Here is a 19,872-nt window from a genome sequence, read left to right as displayed (position 1 = left end):
CTGATTCCCCTTGAATTCTGCCCTAGGTCTTAACCCCCCAGACGTGCAAGTCAAACGACAAGTGCAAACTCAAACCCGAGTCTCAGCAGAGCAACGAGTCAGACAGGGACTCGTCGTCTTCCAAGTCGGAGCCGAGACGAGTCAAAATATTCGACGGAGGGTACGTACCAAAATTAGACAGTCAAAACAGGCCTTTCGTTTAGAAGTAAGTAAGAGATGTGGGCTGACTTCCTTGGCCTCCTCTGTGTGTGTCCGGCAGGTACAAGTCAAACGAGGAGTATGTGTACGTGCGGGGCAGGGGTCGGGGAAAGTACATCTGCGAGGAGTGCGGCATCCGCTGCAAGAAGCCCAGCATGCTCCGCAAACACATCCGCACGCACAGCGACGTGCGCCCCTATCACTGCACCCACTGCAACTTCTCTTTCAAGACTAAAGGTACCACCTACGCTTTAAAAAAATGTCTATGCCTCTGCTAAACATAAACAAACCTGAACTTAAGTCTCAGGTCAGAACTACCCTTTTGTTGAATCTCAGGAGGTTGTGGAGGCACTTTCAAAGGCCTAGACTTTGGATGATGGGTCTAAAGTATACGTAATCTCTTTTCAAATGCTTCCACAAAATTACAAAATTCTTTGTGAGAACTGAAAAATGCTTGCATATGAGCAGAGTACATCTAACATTTCACTTTTAACTGTTAAACTAAAAATTGTTGTATGTAATGTAATGACCTATGCAATCAACAGAATAAACATGCTCACGCAAGCATATTAACTGATAATAGGGTGCTGAATCCCACAAATTACAAATGTAAGAGAGAAATGGACGACACTCCCTAGAATATTATAAACGGGTGTTTTATTGCATCAATGTGTGAAGGCACATTCACCTAAGCCTTCCTCCGTGTGCCCGAATGTGCCGAAAAATAAATGAAACATTTATTTCACACATTTATTCATGGTTTCATTTATTTTTTGCCACATTCAGCACCCAGAGGAAGGCTTTGGCCGAAACGCTTGTGAATGTTGCGCCTTCATACACTGATGCAATAAAACAACGGTTAATAATATTCTAGTTAGTGCTGTCCGTATCTCTCTTTCATATATGACCTATGCACAATTTTTTCATTATTGTGTGCATTAAATGACAATAAATCATTTGAATCTTGAATCTTGCAGTGACGGAATGCAGACCTCAATGTCACGGTGTGGAGGAAAAATCCCACCCCCAATCCTGAGCTTTTAGAGCTGACAGAGCATCAGTACAGTGGCAATAAGACCCCTCTCTTCCCCACAGGAAACCTGACGAAACACATGAAGTCTAAGGCCCATAGTAAGAAGTGCATGGAGATGGGCGTGTCGCTTAGCTCTGTGGATGACCAGGACATAGAGGATGCAGGTGTGTTTCATATGGGTGTGTGTGTGTGTGTATGTATGTGTGCGTGTGTGTGTGCATGACCTTTCATTCAGTCGTCTCTTGTGAACATCAGAAGTACGCATTGTAAATGAGAGAATGCAGCCATTTTATGAAGTGTGCACTGTTTTGTGACGGTCGCGTCCTCTGCACCAGGTGGAGACGGATGTCACTTTATCTCTTCCATTACATTTATTTTACTGACGAATAGGGGTGCACTAATGCATTATTTCCCTTTTATAGCAGCAGAGACGTCTTCGCAGTGGCTTATCGAATTAAAAAAGCGAGGCAGCGACTGTCAGATTTTCAGGACGCGTGGGCGTCGCAATAAAAGAAACACTGAGTCACTGGCGAAGAAGAGAGGAGTTTAGCGCTTCGCGGAGTCCGCGCAGCCGGCAGCGCTCGTCGTGTTTATTCGCGTCCTCGGCTTCCTGACCAAAGGACTCCTCGTTTTTTTTTTTGATCGTCGTAATGACCGTTAAACCGGGAACCGCGCGCGTTCGACTGGCCCCCCCCCGACTGACGGCCGCGCCGCCGTCCAATCGGAAGCGCCGAACGCCGCCCCCGCCCCGCCCCCCCCGGTGACCTCAGGGACAGAAAGTGGGTGGAAAGCTCTGCACTTAGAGGGAGGAAATTACCGCTTCTAATATTAGAGAGAGGAGCTGGAGCGGGAGATCCTCCTCTGATCTCCACCGCTGGGGGGGGGGGTTTCTCTCTCCTCCTGCGGCTCAATTCGGTCAGCCTGGGCTGGAGCGCTTCCTCTGCATGCCGTGCTTTTTTGAAATTATTATTTCTATAGTTTTGTTTTTTAAGTTATAGCTATATTATTTAAGTTTTTTTTTTTTTTGTTATGGGATCGGCATAGCTCAGGAGGTAAGAGCGGTTGTCTGGCAGTCTGAGGGTTGCCAGTTCGATCCCCCGCCCTGGGCGTGTCGAAGTGTCCCTGAGCAAGACATCTAACCCCTAATTGCTCCCAACGAGCTGATTGGTGCCTTGCATGGCAGCCTTTCACCATTGGCGTGTGAGTGTGTATGTGAATGGGTGAATGAGAGGCATCAGTTATAAAGCGCTTTGGATAAAAGCACTATATAAATGCAGTCCATTTACCATTTATCTTACTGTTTGCCGGGCACCCTTACCCTTGCAGATTTACCCGAATGCCCAATGAAAGTTTTATATCAAACCTCATATCGAAAGTTAAGGCCCTCAGTATTCAACCAATATTGTCGGGAGCAAAAAGTAATTTTGATGTGAATTTATTATTTTTCTTTTTACTGGCTTTGAAATGGTTTGAGGACATTAATTCATAATGCCAGCACCGCTGGATTTATCCTAATACTTTTCAGTCCAGAGGAATCGCATTACTTCAGACAATAATAGCACACACAGTTGAGCCAGCTACAGCTAAAGAGCACCTTTGGATGAATACAAATAAGTATAAACAGTAAGCGCCGATATAATAATAACGTAGCTTTTAATATTCTGAAATTAACACCTGACGGGGCGATTCTGCTTAGCCCTACGAGCGGAATAAGGAAGAGCGTGTTTTGGAAGAGGAGCTAGCCTGGCGTTAAGATAAAAGCCTGCGGACGAGATGCTGAGCTCACGGGCTAAGCGTAGTTCGGCTGGAGCTGCTCGTAAAAAAAAAACTCACAAATCGCCTTAAATATACACGTCCAATTTTTTATTTTTTTTTTAAACTATGGAAACTCGGAAAAGAAAACAAAGTGCTGCTTTGCTACCCGGCGGCTAAAGCTGTACTTGACGGCTGTGTGTTCTCGTCTTATTTTGGGTGAAATGTAATCCGCTGCTGGCTGAGTTATAAGCTGGGAGTGCAGGGAAGGTATAATTTGAGATTTAAGCTGCAGGCTAAAACAAGCAGAACAGTGTCTTTATCTACTTTACCCATGAGCTTAAGCGTCCCCCCCCCCCCTTCTCCTCTCCCCCCCCCGCTAGGAGAGCGCAGCCAAACGGGCAGCACCGACCGCCCCGGATCGGACGGCGAGGATTCGGACGGGGTGGAGGACGAGGACAACGACGTGGAGGACGAGGACGAGGAGGACAGCCAGGCGGAGTCCGGCCTGTCGGCCACGCCCTCGGTCTCGGCCAGCCCGCAGCACCTCCCCGCCGTGCCGCTGGACGCCCTGCCCAGCGCCCTCCTGGCGCAGATGTCCATCTCCGGCGCCTCCCCCGGCCACGGCCCCGCCCCCGGCTCCGCCCCCCTCTCCCTGCCCCCGCCCCCTCCCTCCGACTCCCAGGCGTCCGACACGGAGTCGGTGGCCATGATGAGCCCCGTTTCCGTGGCGTCCCCCAGCCCCGCCTACCTCTCCTTCCCCGCGCTCCCCGTCTCCATGGTTTCCGGCGGGCCCGCCCCCCTCTCCTTCGCCGCCCCGCCCGCCGCGGCCGACTCGCACTCCTCCGACACGGAGTCGGTCACCATGATGAGCCCCGTCTCCCCGTGCCGGCAGATGTCCATCGACTACCCCGATGTCGATTCCCCCACCACCCCCCCTGCCCCAGGGAAGGGCCCCAAGGTTAGTGCTCACCCTGTCTGTATCTCCTCCTCTTTATATGTGAGCGTTCCTCTCCTCTTCCTCTCCATCAATTTCTCTCCCTCTTTCACTCTGTCACCCTGTCAGCATGCACTCCCCCGTCTGTTCTCCTTTCTTTCTGCTCTTCCTCTTTTCTGCAGAGTGTGAGAAAGACAGATGCTTTTTCTTTCATTTTTAACTTTGGAATGTAACTTTAAAACTTTTTTTTTCTCTCCCTCCCTCCCTCCCTCCCTCTCTCCCCCCCTCCCAGGACTCCCTAAGCTCCCCGCCCCCCCGCCCATGGGCGGGATCCAGCGAAGTGGGGTTCCCCGTGGACCGCAGTACCCAGACCACCCTGCTGCCCCCCATGGCCTACGACCCCCCCGGCTCCCTGCGCTTCCTGCCGCAGGCCCAGATCGCGGACCTCGGGGTGGGGGTGGGGGCGGGGGCGGGGGCGGGGCCGGGGGCGCACACGCACCTCTTCAGCCACCTGCCGCTGCACTCCCAGCAGCCCCTGCGCTCGCCCTACAGCATGGTGCCCGTGGGCGGGATCCAGCTGGTGCCGGCCGGCCTGGCGGCCTACTCCACCTTCCTGCCGGTGCAGGCGGGCCCCATGCAGCTGACCATCCCGGCCGTCAGCGTGCTCCACCGCAGTGGCAGCCCTCTGCCCGCCGCCTCGCCCGACGCCCCGCCCCCCGCCGCCGCCGCCGCCGAGCCCGTGGGCGGGGTCCTGCCCTGCTTCCCGCTGGGCCAGGTGGGCGTGGCCGGCCCGCTGGGGCTGGAGGCGCTGGGCGTGGTGGGCATGGCCAACGCCGCCCTCCCCTCCGCGCAGCTCCTCCCGCAGCCCGGCCTCGCCCTCAAGACGCTGGGGCTGCAGGTGCTGGCCGCGGGCCCCGCCTCCCAGGGCGGGGCCAGCCCCCAGGCGCACATGCCCGGCCTGCAGATCCTGAACATCGCCCTACCCACTCTCATCCCCTCCCTCAGCCCCATCCCGGCGGCCCCTGTGGCCCCCGCGGCCCCCGCGGCCCTGCCCTGTCACACAGAGACCCCCGCCAGCTGCCCTAGCGCCGCACCCTCTGCAGCCACGCCCCCCCAGCTCGCCCCAACTGCAGCCACGCCCCCCCAGCTCGCCCCAACTGCAGCCACGCCCCCCCAGCCTGCCCCAACTGCAGCCACGCCCCCCCAGCTCGCCCAAACTTCGGCCACGCCCCCTCAGCTTGCCCCAACCGCAGCCACGCCCCCCCAGCTGGCCCCACCCGCAGCCACGCCCCCCCAGCTGGCCCCACCCGCAGCCACGCCCCCCCAGCTCGCTCCCGCGGTTCAGGTTGCGCGGGAAGTGACGTCGTACAGCTCGCCGTCGCCTGCGGCCGCAGCCTTGGGGCACGGTGCGGGCGGCGCTGAGCGAGAGGAAGTGACATCGCCGCCCCGCCCTTCCGCCTCTCCAGCAGGGGGAGCCGGCGAGCGAGAGCCTCAGAAAAGGCAGTCGTTCGCTCGGCGTCAGGTGACTGTCGACTATAACGACGCCTCCAGCGATGACGAGGACAGGCTTGTCATTGCCACCTAAATACCCCCCCCCTCCTCCCTCCCCCCAAATTTAAAAGCTCTTTTTTATTAAATGCTTTGTCACTTTGTAAAACTGAAAACACTTAAGAAGGTTTGCATCTCTGCAAATCGTCCTTCTCTCAAAGCACATTTTCTGACATTTCATATTGTACGTGCAATCACAAATGATGACCAATCGCTTCATTTTGTTTTAAAGCCTTTTTTTTCGACAGTTACAGACAACTGATTTCTTTTACTTTTGTATATGTTGTAAAGACAGTTGTGCCTTTTTGGAGTTTCTGTATATAATTCAGTATGAAATCTGGTAGTCACTTGTGTTTATTTAGAGAAAAATGGAAGTTAAAAACAAAAAAAGTGGAAGAAAATTTTTATTTTGAAAAGTTCACGTCAATCATAAATATATGGGAAAATAAAGTATATATGTTGCACTGATAAATGTACATTTCTATGGTTTGGGGCAATGTTTCCATGTAAAAACTGATGTTGTAGTTTAAATATTTATTGAATTTCATCTCTGGCCTTGATCCATAGGTCTGTGTAAGATGGTAGCTTCGCATTGTGGTATCTTATCTTATGACCTGTACCAGTAAAACTTTGTTTACAAATGTGCACACGCTACCTATCTCCTTTTTCTTTTTGCTCTCAAAGCGCTCGAGCGATCCGGGTGAAATGTCTTGGCGTACGTGGCCTCCTTAATGCTGCTCAAGACCCAAGGGCCCTCTGCCCATTTTGCCCAGGAGAGGCACTTTGCTGTGCTGGAATTTTCTGCAGAACGGCATTATTGTGTTCGGAGACGGTTTCAGCGTTTCTGTGGACCAATCAGAGCGGTAAGACTGTGGGGGGCGGGGGGGGGGGTGATGTTCTCCTCCTTTTAAAGCAGGCTACGGCTCCTGCCTCGCCCGCGGTTCGGTGGGCCGACAGAGACCCCTAGAGGCCCGGCGAGGGATGGCGTGCGCGCGGGGTGGTGGGCGGGCGTGACGGGCGTTGCTAGGCTACGGCCGACTCGCGGGCGAAAGAGCGGAGGAGGGCCTCCGTGGAGCGGAATGGCGCTCGGGGGGGGGGAAAAAAAGCTTTCCGCTGCGTTTACTTCCTTTTTCCCCACGGGGCGCAGGACTGCCTGCCGCCGTGGGCTATGCGTGGCTAATTGTGGTCACTCACTCACTCACTCACTCATGGACGACCTGAGAGGGACATTTGGTAGGACGCATGCGCAGGTGGTGCTTCCTTTAGTAGGACGCATGCGCAGGTGCACCTCCCAGAAATCACCACTTCGAGCGGCACAAGATTTTTTAGCACAGCTTTATCGCCTAACGTTACTTTAGCTAACCCTAACATGTTAGCGTTTCGCCTACTTTAGTTAACCATACTTAGCGCGTACCACCGGTACAGATGTGTGGACACACGGAGGACAACAAATAACGTTACAGAGGTGAGGACATGCCATAGCTAGCTAGCTATATAGTTAGCCAAGTTTTACTCATGACACTTTGTACAGGTGCGCCGTGGGTCTGGCCGGTTTCGTGCTTGTTTATAACCGTCCTGTACAGCAGGCTGTCGTTTTGAGAGAAGAAGGGTTTGTGAAGCGCAGGAATAGGCACAGCTACACACATTTGGGCAAATTTGTGGGTTTTTTTTAAGCTGTGGAAAACATAACCTTCTGATGGTTCAAACAGGGCAGTGATTTGATTCGTTCAAACCGGCAAGTGACTGATTATGAGTTTAGCCCCACTATGGGGTTCCAGAGCATCGCTCTCATCGTCACACATTACTGAAACCAGCGAAGGTGCCACCCAGGCTCTGCCACCCAGCATGTGCAACATAAATCATATTTCAGATAGATAAAATGGTGGAATGGTAGAAGTACACTATATGACCAAAGTATCTGGACTCTCCTTGGTCTGGGGCTGTTTTCCACAGTTTGAGCTAGGCCCCTTAGTTCCAGTGAAGGCAAATCTTCGTGCTACAGCACACTCTCACATTCTAGACAATCCTGCGCTTCCCCAACAGTTTGGGGAAGGTCCTTCTCTGTTTCAGCATGACAATCCTCTCGGGCACACAGCGAGGTTCGTATAAAAATAGTTTTGTCGAGAACTGTGTGGAAGAACTTGACTGGCCTGCACAGAGCCCTGACCTCGACCCCATCCTCAGCAGGATGAAAGGACCCATTCCCGTCAAACTGACGCAATGATTGCAAGACTGTCTTTTGAAAACGCGGGATATATTTCCCCCTACTGGCAACAAACTGAAGTTAATAATGAGCGCGCGCCACAGCGTCCCGTCACATTGGCATGTGAAAGCGGCGCTGTTGAAATGGAACGTCTCGATTAAAACTTGATGAGTTTAGAATTATAGGGTTTCATCTCGGGGTTTTGTAATAAAAATAAATTAGTTAATGTAAGAAAAAGAATGCTCTTTTTTAGTTTTATGCTCTGTTGTATAACAGATTAAATACATTACATATTTTTTTTAAAGAACACAGATCTAAAAGAAAATACAATGGCACGAGACTCTCAGAACTGTACCTGAAAATCTGAAGACGTAATTCTATCATTCTCACCTTTCGTCTTGTCAGATTTAGTCCACCCTCACGCATAAAATGACCACATTCATTCCCTTTGAGTGAAAAATCCAAAAGCGATTTAAACATTCATAATCTCCAAAATCATTTTTGATAGACTTTAAATAGCCCACTGCATTGTGTGAAGTTTAAACACGTGGCCCAATGAAACCAGTCTGTCACACCCCGTACGAACCTGTTGGGCGGTAGGGCGTTTACTTTGTGATTCTCGATATACATGTATGTAATATCTACTTCATGACCGTATTCTCTGTACTCTTCACATAACGCGAAGTCACGACATAATAGCAAGAGTAAAGTTGGACAAAATGAAACAATTAATGCTTGCTATTGTTCCTAGCATTTTTTAAAGTCAAAAGTTTCTATGCATAAAACTTTGTAGATAAATATCACAACGCGCCATTGTTTAAAAGGTATAAATCTTACTTTTTCATAAATCATGTTAACATATTATCTGTATGATAATATTTTTCAACAAATACCTGTCCCAGTTATGCACAATCATTACCTTCACTTCAGTCTTCCAAAAAAAAAAAAAAAATCATAAAATAAGTTAACGAGCACAACAACTTCTACGCGTTCAGATTTCCACGAGAATACTTAAAGGAGGTAAAAAAAACCAAAAAAAAAACCGATATGATTAAGATGCCAAATCTGACTTCTTAAGAACCGTGGCAAAATACAAAATTACACGCAGGTTTTAAAAAGCCATGTCTTTGCACCAAAAGATTGTACTCGCTCTCCATCTGCTGTAGAGAAAACGCCAGTGTCGCGCGCTTCGGAGTCCCACCTCGCGCCGCCGCTTGGCGTCTCCAGCCGTCGTCATCTGCAAATGCACAGTTCTTATCTTGGTCTGCAGGCAGCTTGCTTGTCGGAGACTGTTAACAAACGGCATTGTCTACTAAAAAGTCAGAGTACAAAAGTGTTTACACGCGACTGAGGAGGGCGAGAGAGGGGGGTGCTGTTGCATATATATGGCCCATTGAAGCAACAGTAGCATGATCACTAAGAGAACAGCCCGAGGGAGAAGCGCTCGAGCTCAATTTCAGCTATACAGAAGCGGGTTTTTATTTTAACAATTATTATTTTGCATTTTAGTTTATCGGGTTGCTGTCATCTACACTGTATATGGAATATAATTTTTGGAACACAAAAGAACAAAAGAAGATAACACTTAAACTGAAGTTCAAAATGGAATTACGCGTACTTATCTCAGTGATACCGATCATTGTCTCTGGGTTTTTACAAACAGGTAAGCTCTAACCGATTATACTGTCCAATAATCCAACCATACTTCAATGTAATTATAATATTTTGTTGTATGGTCAGTATTTTAGTTTGCGTAAATGCATATATGTACAGACGATATCAATGCGTACGGTGGTATGCCAGAACAAAATTGGGCTGCGTGTAATGCAATTAGTTCTGGCTATATAGATCGAAAGACATACCAGGAAATGTGCACAAAAAAAATCTCGCATTTTACAACAATTTGGAGAATGCTACCAAACAACAATAAAAAGAAAAGAAAAGAAAACTTTACAGAACTGTACGATGCGCAGGAATTACTTTTACAATCTCGCGGGCTCAGGTGCGCAACAGACTGTAGTTATTGCCAAACATATATGCATGTGTTACATTGAATAAAATACTGGACACAAATCATGCGCTTTTACACTTTACACAAGTGTTATTACTATTACACTTTATTAGAACATATGACATTAACTAACATTACAGTTATGTTGATCCCAATCAAACTGCTCGAGCAACATCAAAAGTACCGGTAGAAAGTTGTACTTGTGCTGGCAGAATTTTAGACTACAGTCCATGTTATTAAGTGCTCTCTCACATGTGTTATAATCTTCCTAACCGCACCTCTCTATCACCAGTGACTTCAGTATCGATGAGTCAGGAGACAGAGCCGGTGGCCACCGCGCGACCTTCCACGCGCCACATCAGGACAAAGCGCTGCTCCTGCGCTACGTTCTTGGACAAGGAGTGCGTCTATTTCTGTCATCTCGACATCATATGGGTCAACACGCCAGAGTAAGCGCACATTAATGGATTGCAGATTACAATCATGTTTGTTTTTAGCAATAACAGTTTGATAAACGAATTGTGTTAATTTCTTCTGGTTTTGTTTTCTTAAACAGACGCACAGTATCCTACGGTCTGGGAAGTGCTCCTAGAAAGAAGCGGTCGCTCGAGAAGCCCTTGCCGCTCACGCGCACACAGCAGAAAAGACGCTGCCAGTGCGCGGATAAAGAAGACAGCACGTGCTTGATGTTCTGTCAAAAAGATAACACACCGACTCGGTAAGTTTCCAAAATTACCGGAGAACCTCTGACTGAATGCTAATATACAGTATTTCCTATATGACAGCCACATCTGGATGTATACGTTTATGCGCGCGCGCGCACACACGTAGTGTGCATATGCCATTATGCGAATTCGACTTTTGTTGAATCTGACAATACTACTGTTCATGTTGAATACATGATACAATTTAAAGTATTCAAAACATGTAGTGTTTTCAAGTTTTCAATATTTAGTGTAATATTCTGGTACACTGGTATTTCAAAAGAGACCATGGGCCTATATTCACCATTGCCAAAAACAGATTAATTAATTGAGTGCAGATTTGGTTGAGAAAGCCCTTATTGATGCTCAGTGTTAAATATGTGTTAATTTTAAAACCCCTGTGGGCATAATGTGGCCCGTGGGGGTAGCAGATAGTTCTGGCCGTAGTTCTTGTGCTGACGTGCGCTCTCCTTCTCTCAGGTTGCGGGCAGCGAGTGCTCCAGCCCAGGGCCATGGATGCGCCGCGTGGCAGTGCTTGTACGACCTGGCAGCCAACAAGGGGGGGATTAACAGGTAAGAAAAAAAAATGTAATTCCGCAAAGAAAAGAAAATACCCCGGATCCATTTGCCGAATAATTGTACCGAGTAATTATAGCCTCATGCCAGGCGTTTCTCCAGCGAGGCATAATCTTCAGAAAGCGCAATTTACTGACACTTGAAGAGATGAAGTAGGAGACACACAAACTCGGCGCTCCTGGAGATTTGACACTGCCTCTGAATGTTGCTTGGACGTTACAGCGCGTTAAGCTAACGGCTATAACGGAGAATGAAGTGGCCAAGATTAAAGGCGCAAAATCGTCTCAAAAAATCATTTCGCCCTTTTCAGTTCTCGTGCCGAGTTCAAAGTAGCATCGGATGACAGGAGATGACAGAGGCCCTTGAAGCGGGACGTGACCGAATACCGTGAAAAGGAAACGTCTCCCAGCGTTAACTTCGCTCGTGTAGAATCTTGTCGAAGTGCAAAAACCGAAAAAGAAAAAAAAAAAATCCGTGGCGCCAACGTCTATTATTTTGACAGCTTAATGAAATGAAAACATATCCTGCAATTTGCCAATCATTTCGCTTTCGCATCAGATTCGGGATTAAAGTGACTGGCTGGGATGGGTCTGCGGCTGAACTAGCACCGAGGCCGTGTGTCCTCGGCTCTGTTTCTGATTCGGCGTGTGCTGAATGTGCTGCTCTGTTTCCAGCGACGAGATACTCACTGTTCAATTCATCCTCTCTTCCAGGGCAAACGTCGGCAACCTGAGAATCGGGACCTCCTCGGCCCTGAGGAGCGTGTGGAGGGCGATAGGTTTGCGCCGGGCGCGGGCGCGTGGACGGGGGCGGGGACGGGTTAGAACGGGCGGGAACACGGCCTGAGTCCTGTCCTCCCCCCCCCCCCCCCCACCCCCTGTCCCGCTACCGAAAGGGACACGGAGACCTTTGCGAAAGGGGAGGTTTGGCACAATGGACCAACGAGCGGAAGACCCCCTCCCTTCTGGTAGACATCTCAGGACGGTCCACACAGCGACGCCCCTCAGAGGATGGAGCAGGAGCGGGGGCGGGGCGGGGCGGGGGGTGGGGGGGTTGTAGCAGGACGAAAGCTCCATCGCCTCAAGGTCGCTCCATCGCCTCAAGGTCGCTCCATCGCCTCAAGGTCACGTGCACAGAGTTAAATGGATGTGTGGCACAGGACCTACAGTTCAGGACCTAAACGCCTCTCTCTCTCTCCCACCAAGTCGTCCAGTAGCATTTACCCATCAAACCCCCCACCCGCGGAAATTTTAAAGCTACCTCTCCCGTGTCCTGCCGCAAGTCAGAAGCACCCTTCCTCAGTCGCCCCCTTTTTTCTTCGAACTTCGCAGCGGTCGGAATTCGCGAATAAATCGCAAAAAGTTACTGAAAATGAGAACATTCAGAAGCATGGAGATAAGCGAAGACTGTAACCTAAGAAGATGATTGGCCGCACATTCTCTTGTCCATGAGACTCAGCTCCCACTGGGAACTGACTATTTCCTATAAGGCAACAGAATGAAATGTCTCTCTCTGGATGTAAAAGAGATGAAAACCCACAGGCCTATTATATATATATAAGCCAGTTTCGGGGACTTTTCTTCCATGGTTTTGGGGTTCACCATTTTAGCCTCGAAGATTCCACCATTATGAATGTCCATTCCAACATGGGACAGAGGGTTTTTTTGTATTTTTCTTTTGTATAAAATACATATGACCTTTCTATACACATTGTATAATGACAGTTATGTAAGATGACAATTATATGTTACTGCAAATTCCTTTGTCCTTCAGCAGGTTAATCTATCCATGTTAAATATGTATTGTAACTTGGCCACATTGGTCTGTGACTTTCGCCGTCTGTCATTTCTGTGAAATGGTTCATCAGAATAATGCCACGAAAAAGGCATACAGTAATATGAAATAAAAACAACTGCCTATTTAAACTACATACTTGTGCACTTCACTTCATTTGCTGTGAACTGGCTTGTTTTCCAAACAGTCTTCAGGAGCATTACATTAGAGGCATTTAGCAGACACTCTTATCCACTGTCTCTGCTGGTTTCTGTGATTTCCTTGCAGTCTGCTGCCTATTTGGGCCTTGGAAGCAAGGCGTGTGGACTCTTTAGCCTAGCGGTAAGCAACCTTGCTCCTGGATATTTACAGCCCTGTAGGTTTTCACTCTGACAAAGCAGCTAGAGACCTTGTTGAGCTGCTAATTAGTATAATCAGGTGTGCCAAATTATGGTTGAAATGAAAAAACCTGCAGAATGGTAGATCTCCAGAAAAAAAGGTGTTGGTTACTCCTGCTTTAGCCGATCAGCGACTTAAACTAAGCACTTAAGTGCAGGACTCCATCAAAACCAACAAACACAGAGCACCCCCCCCGCCACCCCCAGGATTTGACAGGGGGCATGGGAGCAATGTGCTGAGTCTATATTAGCGAGTGGGAATTGTTAATTGGTTGGAAAAATGGGGGAGGATGTCTGATTGGACAGCCCAGGTGACCACTGCTGGGTCACTTTCTGAAATGATTCACAAGTCACACTATTGGTTCTGGATTAGCCCAGTGCATAAATTTAGTCAGGTAAGTGCCTTGAAAACTGATGCATATATCACTCACGGCACAGTGAGGAAATAGATAACCAACTGTTTGTTGGAGGGACCTACTTTCTAGGTACGACGTTATGTTACCAAATCCAGAGGCATTTATAGTACTATAGCACCCCAAAATTAAAATATACACGTCTTTGTTTACTAAGTTGTGGGAGCCTAAATCTTTGAAGAGTAGGTTTTCTGGAATGTTTTTTCAACATTCTAATTCAGTGTTCTAGAACTCCACTGCTTTCAATTACCAGCTGTGATTGTGACATCAGAATTAGAATGTTTAGTTGAGAACGTTCTAATCTGATCTCACACTTAGAAGGGCTAAAGAGCTGGGGAGATGCTCCAGTTTTACCCACGATTCTGTGCTCTCTGTGGTGGGAGTAATCCTGTCTCTAAAGCTGCAGTGCCTTACCCTGTACCCCCCCCCCCCCACCCCAAGTCCTCTGGGAGTCATAATAGCCATTACTTCCAGACGGTGTCCTCCAATCAACATTAATCACGCCCCAGGAGTCACTTTTGACCCGGACCCTCTCTCACAAAACGCCAGAACCGCCCGGCACTAAAGCAGATCTGCCTAATTCCCGGTAAAATCTCTCACCCCGCCCCGTGCCGATGCCCGCTATTGTCCCGGGAACTGAGTGTCTGTCCCGCTCTCTGGTGTTGTCAGCCCCCCCGCCACCCCCACCCCCCTTCCTCTCACCGAATCATTAAAGGTTTGATTGTGGCCTGTCACGACCCTTGACCTGGAAGGCAAAGCCGACCGTTCATCCTATTCTTTACTATCGCTGGAGGTTACTGACAATAGACTTGCCCTGCGTAGCTCCAGGGATGTATACATGGGATTATGCTGCCCCCACCTCCCCACACCACTGAACACCCTGCCCCATCCTAAAATTTACCCCGGACTAACCAGTTTCACAGTCTGCATTTTCACTGATACTTGTAGATCCCAGTTCATAAAGGAGGGTGAGTATATGTCAGTGTTAAAACATGCTCTAATACTGCCACAGATCAGCATGACTGCAAAGCAAAATAAAAGCACCGATTAAAGTTGTCTTAAGATGACAGCAGAGCTTGTAAAACTATTCACTTGTTTTATTTAGCATCATAACTCTAAAATTTCCAGCTAAAATGCCAAGTACAAATCATCGAGAACCAGCTGTGCTGTGTGGGGCTTAGGATTCAGCACAACTAGCAGTTAGTAGCTGAACACACTCTTATACATGAATGAATAACTGTTTATAATTACTAAGCATAGAATTTAATTTCCTTGTTGGACACACTTTTGTAACGGTCAGAAGTAACTGTGTGAGATTTTGTGGATGTCGCTGAATAATTTGCTGGGGTCGAGCCAATGAAAGCGCTGTTTCTGATTGAAGCCCTTTTTCCCAGAGAAGGCAGCAGTGATAGGACTACATCACCAATTTATCGGTTGGTCAGTCAACAAACAGGTAAAGATAATCGACTGCAGGAGGTAAAAAACAGGTAAAGATAATCGACTGCAGAAGGTAAAAAACGGGTAAAGATAATCGACTGCAGATGGTAAAAAATGGGTAAAGCTAATCGACTGCAGATGGTAAAAAATGGGTAAAGATAATCGACAGCAGGAGGTAAGTGACTGACAGCCCAGCTAAGTGCTGTGATCTATCATAAACACGGCATGCACTGCAGCTGCACTCAAGGCGAACCAGGAGATCTTTTTAAAAGGAGTTTTCCAGAACACCCAAATCTTTCGCGTGTTTTAAATTGCTTTCTTAACTATTATGTCACTTCAGCCTAACTCCTGTCTGACAGCGCTGCGCCTGTTCCTACATGCAGCGGGGAAAAAATGCAATGCAAATAAGAAGAAAAAACAAAACAGCCTTCCCAGCCAGACTGGGTTAGACAGAACAGTTCTTTCAGGTTAATTTAGTCGTTTTCAGTATGGAACAGTAACCCATCAGTAGGAAATAACCTCTGAATGAGACACAAGCAATATGATCATAAGAAAATGGTCTCAACCAAGTCATACACGTGACTTTCACTCAAACCCCACCCACATTGGCCCCTCCCTCTCAGTGTCCTTTCACTCAAACCCCACCCACATAGGCCCCTCCCACTCAGTGCCCTTTCACTCAGACCCCACCCACACTGGCCCCTCCCACTGAGTGCCCTTTCACTCAGACCCCACCCACATAGGCCCCTCCCACTCAGTCCCCTTTCACTCAGACCCCACCCACATAGGCCCCTCCCACTCAGTCCCCTTTCACTCAGATCCCACCCACATAGGCCCCTCCCACTCAGTCCCGCCTCATTGGTCACTCATCCTCTCGCTCAGTCCTCCATACCGATGGACTCCATCGCTCCTTAATTCTGCCAGGCCTTTAATGGCAGACTGACCGACTGGTGACAGAAGTGTTACCAAATGGGCCCATGAGGCACCGGTCCCAGCGATAGACCACTGGTCACCAGTGACCTGATCCTGGACCGAGCTCCTAATCCTGTGAGCAAAGCGGGCTGCCTACCGTACGCACGACTCCCACTGTTAGAACAGGGCAGTGTTTCAGGCCCCCCGGCACTGAATGGGTTAACAGCCAGCTGACAGGTCCAGCATCACCAAACAATGGCTCTTCCCCGAAAAGATCGACCCTCCGTGCTCCTAAGCCTCCAGAGATGTGTCTGTGGCGTAGTTCTGAATAGGTCTGCCCCTGAACACAATGGCCCATCGCCCTGCACGGTGGCTCAGGGCCCTGCAGAACTGCTCGGCGAACAATGGGCCTGTGGTGTGACACATCGGAGACGGACGGACGGACGGACGGGCAGAAGTCTCCGACGTTTCGTGCCTTCGCCCCCCCCCCCAAAAAAAAGGATGTCTACACGCCCTGGTATTCAACCGAGAGTACCGGCAGGGCGGGGGAAGGACGGGGGGGGGGGGGGGTAATTACAGATTCCTGCCCTGCGATCACATGGCCGGGGGATTAGGGTGCAGATCTGTGACTTGCCAAACGCAGACGTTTCTTTTTGGCAGCGCTCGGGAATCGCTCAGGTATGCCGCCCGCCGCCGGCGTTTCGCCTTTTTAACCGGTCCCCACGCCCGGCGACGAGACACTTTTCGCGAATCCCCATCGCGCGCATCTGTGGTGACATCGCCCCCCCCAAACCCCCCCCCCCCCCCCCCCCCCCCCGCGGCGTCTGTGCTCGGAAGATGGCCCCCCAGGGTTACGCCTGAAACCGTCGCTAAGCGACAGACAACTGTCAAAGAATGTTTTACGAAATGCATTCCGCAAATGGTTCGTTTCAAAGCAAAAAAAAAACGCAGTATGTCGGAAACAGAAAGTAGCGCAAACTATATATATAACTATATATAGCTGAGCTATTTTTGCCTCACGTGCAGTAACACTGTCTTCTGCTTGCATCATGCGTACAATAACAGTTCTCCCTGTTTTCAGCTTGCTCACAGGGGAGTCATTTACCGTCGTGGGGAGCTTGGGGAGGCCCCATTGCCCCCCGGGCAGAGAGAAGGTCGCCCCTGTGAACCCGGGGCGGGCGTCTCCGAGAGGAATTCGCTTCGGGGGGCTCGCCGTATTTCTGTAGCAGACGCGTCGCCGCGCCGACGCGCGAGAAACAAGCTCCCGGGCGATAGAGCGAGTGAGCGAGCGAGCGAGCTCGTTCACACGCGTGATGGATCGACCTCTCCGCCTCGCGTTAGCTTTTCCGTGGAATAAGGAGGAGGTGAAACACAACGGGGCAGGGCAGGGTTTGAGGCCCCTGCAGTATCTCTGTTTGCATTCAGGGCATAATGCGCGAGCCTCTGTTTGTTTCTTTTGCTAGGAGGGCGGAGATTTCTTTTTGTGGTCTCGGCCCGGCCTGGAGGGAAAGCGCAGCACGGAGCGTCGATGAGGCGGTCACCCAGAAGTCAAACACTGCCTATCGCGGAATGCCAAACTTTATTCGTCCCCATTAGTCAAGCCGTGACGTTGTTTCACATGTCTGCAAACAACATGCTATTAATTCCTTCTCTGTTTCCTGGTGTGAATAAGCGTTTTTCATTTATAATTTACACAAAGTGACTGCGGGCGGCGCGGTGGTGAAGTGGGTCGCGCTGGCGCCTCACAGCCAGAAGGTCGTGGGTTCGAATCTCGGCTTGGGGCCTCTCTGTGTGGAGTTTACATGTTCTCCGCGTGGGTTTCCTCTGGGTACTCCGGATTCCTCCCACAGTCCCAAAGACATGCAGGTAGGCCGATTGGAGACGCTAAATTGGCTTGTAGGTATGTGAGTGAATGGTGCGCGTGCCCTGCGTTAGGAATTGATGACCTGTCCAGGATGTATCCCTGCCTCTCTCGCTCTGCTTTATCAACAAAAAAAAAGACAGACGACCAACGAATATATACAGTCAAATCAAATCTTGGCGATGTGACCAACAACCCAACCCTGGATTCCTCCGTAGGGCAGGCTAAACAATATAAGCAGTGTACAATATCATACGATATTCCTGCCGTTTTTTTTTTTGGTTTTTTTTTAAGTCTGCGGGGCACCGGGGGGCCTGGCACTCCCTCTCAGTGACCCTCCGTGACCGCGGCGCAGCCCGGCGACCCCGAAGCCGACGGGCCGCCGATCGCCGCCGACGGCTAATCCCGCGCGTCACTGCGACAACGCCAGCGCCCCCCCCCCCCGCTCTTTCCTTCCCGTCGCTCGCGGGTTTCCCCATCTGCCAATCACGGCTCGGGCTCGCTCCGCAGCCCCGACAGACGGTATTTTTTATTATTTTTTGTTTTTCCCGTTGAAACACGTTACTAATGTCTGCAGCGATTCGCTGTTCCGCTGCCTCACGTTAGTCACCAACAGCACCGCGTACCTCTCATTCTTTGTCTAGACACAATTGTTTTCCTCCTTTCTGGTATGTGAGTGAAATGGACGCGGTTCAAGAAGAAAGCATTCGGGAGAAAATATTTACCAGATAAGGCAGGGTTTTTAAAAGCTTTTTAATCCCCATTTATTATTTTCCAACTCCATTTTGGAACAACAAATCCTTACTATACACACCCTGCCTCACTTTCAATTCAATTCTGTTTACTTTGCAATCTGTCAGCTATGCAGCCGTTTCAATCCAATATCAGGTCTTATGTTTCTATACCGTGCTGTTTGTGCAATGTGTGCGGAGCCCAAATGATATCTCAAAGGGCATTTTTAGCCGCCTGTGCTCTGATACCGTATCTGATTCTTAGTCTTGCTTCAAGCACACTTCTTTAGCATTTGTGAAACTCACGCCAGGTTCCCCATGTTTGAGACGTTTGACCCGCCAATCCCCAAAGAGAAAAAAGGTCACATTCAAGCACACGGTCTTGGAGAGGTGAAACAACATTGTTACTCGCTATCATTCGCTCGACATTCACTGCTTCCGAAATAGTGTGTCGAAGCTGGTCCTGTGTGAGCATGCAGAGACTGCACTATATTTCCAAAGCTATGTGGACACCTGAACATCACACCCATATGTGCTTGTTGAACATCTCATTCCAAAACCATGGGCATTAGTATGGAGCTGGATCCCCCTTTGCTGCTTTCTTGCTCCACCTGTAGATTTTGGAACATGGCTGCGGAGATTCGCTTCCATTCGGCCACAGGTGAGGTTGGGCACTGATGTTGGACGATAAGGCCTGGATTGCAGTCAGCATTCCAATTCGTCCTAGAGGTGTTTGATGGGGGTAGAGGTCAGTGCTCTGTGTAGGCCAGTCAAGTTCTTCCCCACCAAACTCAGAAAACAATTTCTTTATGGCCCTTGCTTTGTGCACAGGGGCATTGTCATGCTGAAACAGGAAAGGGGCTTCCCCAAACTGTTGCTGCAAAGTTGCAAGCACACAATTCTCTGGAATGCCATTGTATGCTGTAGCACTAATGGAATAATGGTCTGGGGCTGTTTTTCATGGTTTAGGCTAGGCCCCTTAGTCCCAAACAAGGGAAATCATAATGCTACAGCATACAATTACATTCAAGAAAAATGCACTTCCAACTTTGTGGAAACAATTTGGGGAAGGCTCGTTCCTGTTTCAGCATAATAATGCCCCTGTGCACAAATCAAGGTCCATAAGGAAACGGTTTGCTGAGTTTGGAGGGGAAAAATTAAACACATTTGGGATGAACTGGAATGCCGACTGCGAGGCCATCATCAATGCCGAACCTCACTAATGCTCTTGTGGCTGAATAGAAGCGAATCCCCACAGCCATGTATCAAAATCTACTGGAAAGCCTTCCCAGAAGAGTGGAGGCTGTTACAGCAGCAAGGGGGGGGGGGGTGGAAACCATGTATCTAAGTACAATCACTAAATATAAACTGTCTCTCTGTAGAGT

At 49.3% G+C, this 19,872-nt stretch overlaps 2 protein-coding genes across 2 annotated transcripts in view; both read left to right on the top strand.

Annotated features, from left to right (window-relative positions):
* hivep1 (HIVEP zinc finger 1) overlaps positions 1-6,113 on the top strand; it is a 45,713-nt gene extending 39,600 nt beyond the window's left edge. The window contains exons 5-9 of the mRNA XM_035429650.1: positions 27-160; positions 260-435; positions 1,294-1,395; positions 3,367-3,944; positions 4,213-6,113. Of these exons, the coding sequence (XP_035285541.1) occupies positions 27-160; positions 260-435; positions 1,294-1,395; positions 3,367-3,944; positions 4,213-5,505 (2,283 nt within the window). The 3' untranslated portion in view covers positions 5,506-6,113. The remainder of the gene's footprint in view (positions 1-26; positions 161-259; positions 436-1,293; positions 1,396-3,366; positions 3,945-4,212) is intronic.
* Positions 6,114-8,460: 2,347 nt separating this feature from the next.
* Positions 8,461-12,892, top strand: edn1 (endothelin 1). The gene is made up of 5 exons (XM_035429665.1): positions 8,461-9,334; positions 9,975-10,131; positions 10,239-10,400; positions 10,867-10,959; positions 11,676-12,892. The coding sequence occupies exons 1-5, from the start codon at positions 9,211-9,213 to the stop codon at positions 11,806-11,808; spliced, it is 669 nt and encodes a 222-aa protein (XP_035285556.1). The 5' UTR covers positions 8,461-9,210; the 3' UTR covers positions 11,809-12,892.
* The last annotated feature ends 6,980 nt before the right edge of the window (positions 12,893-19,872 follow it).

This window comes from Anguilla anguilla, chromosome 8, assembly GCF_013347855.1.
Source record: "Anguilla anguilla isolate fAngAng1 chromosome 8, fAngAng1.pri, whole genome shotgun sequence".
Classification (NCBI taxonomy): Eukaryota; Metazoa; Chordata; class Actinopteri; order Anguilliformes; family Anguillidae; genus Anguilla; species Anguilla anguilla.
The sequence above is the reverse complement of the archived record's forward strand: the minus strand, read 5'-3'. Positions and strand labels throughout refer to the sequence as shown.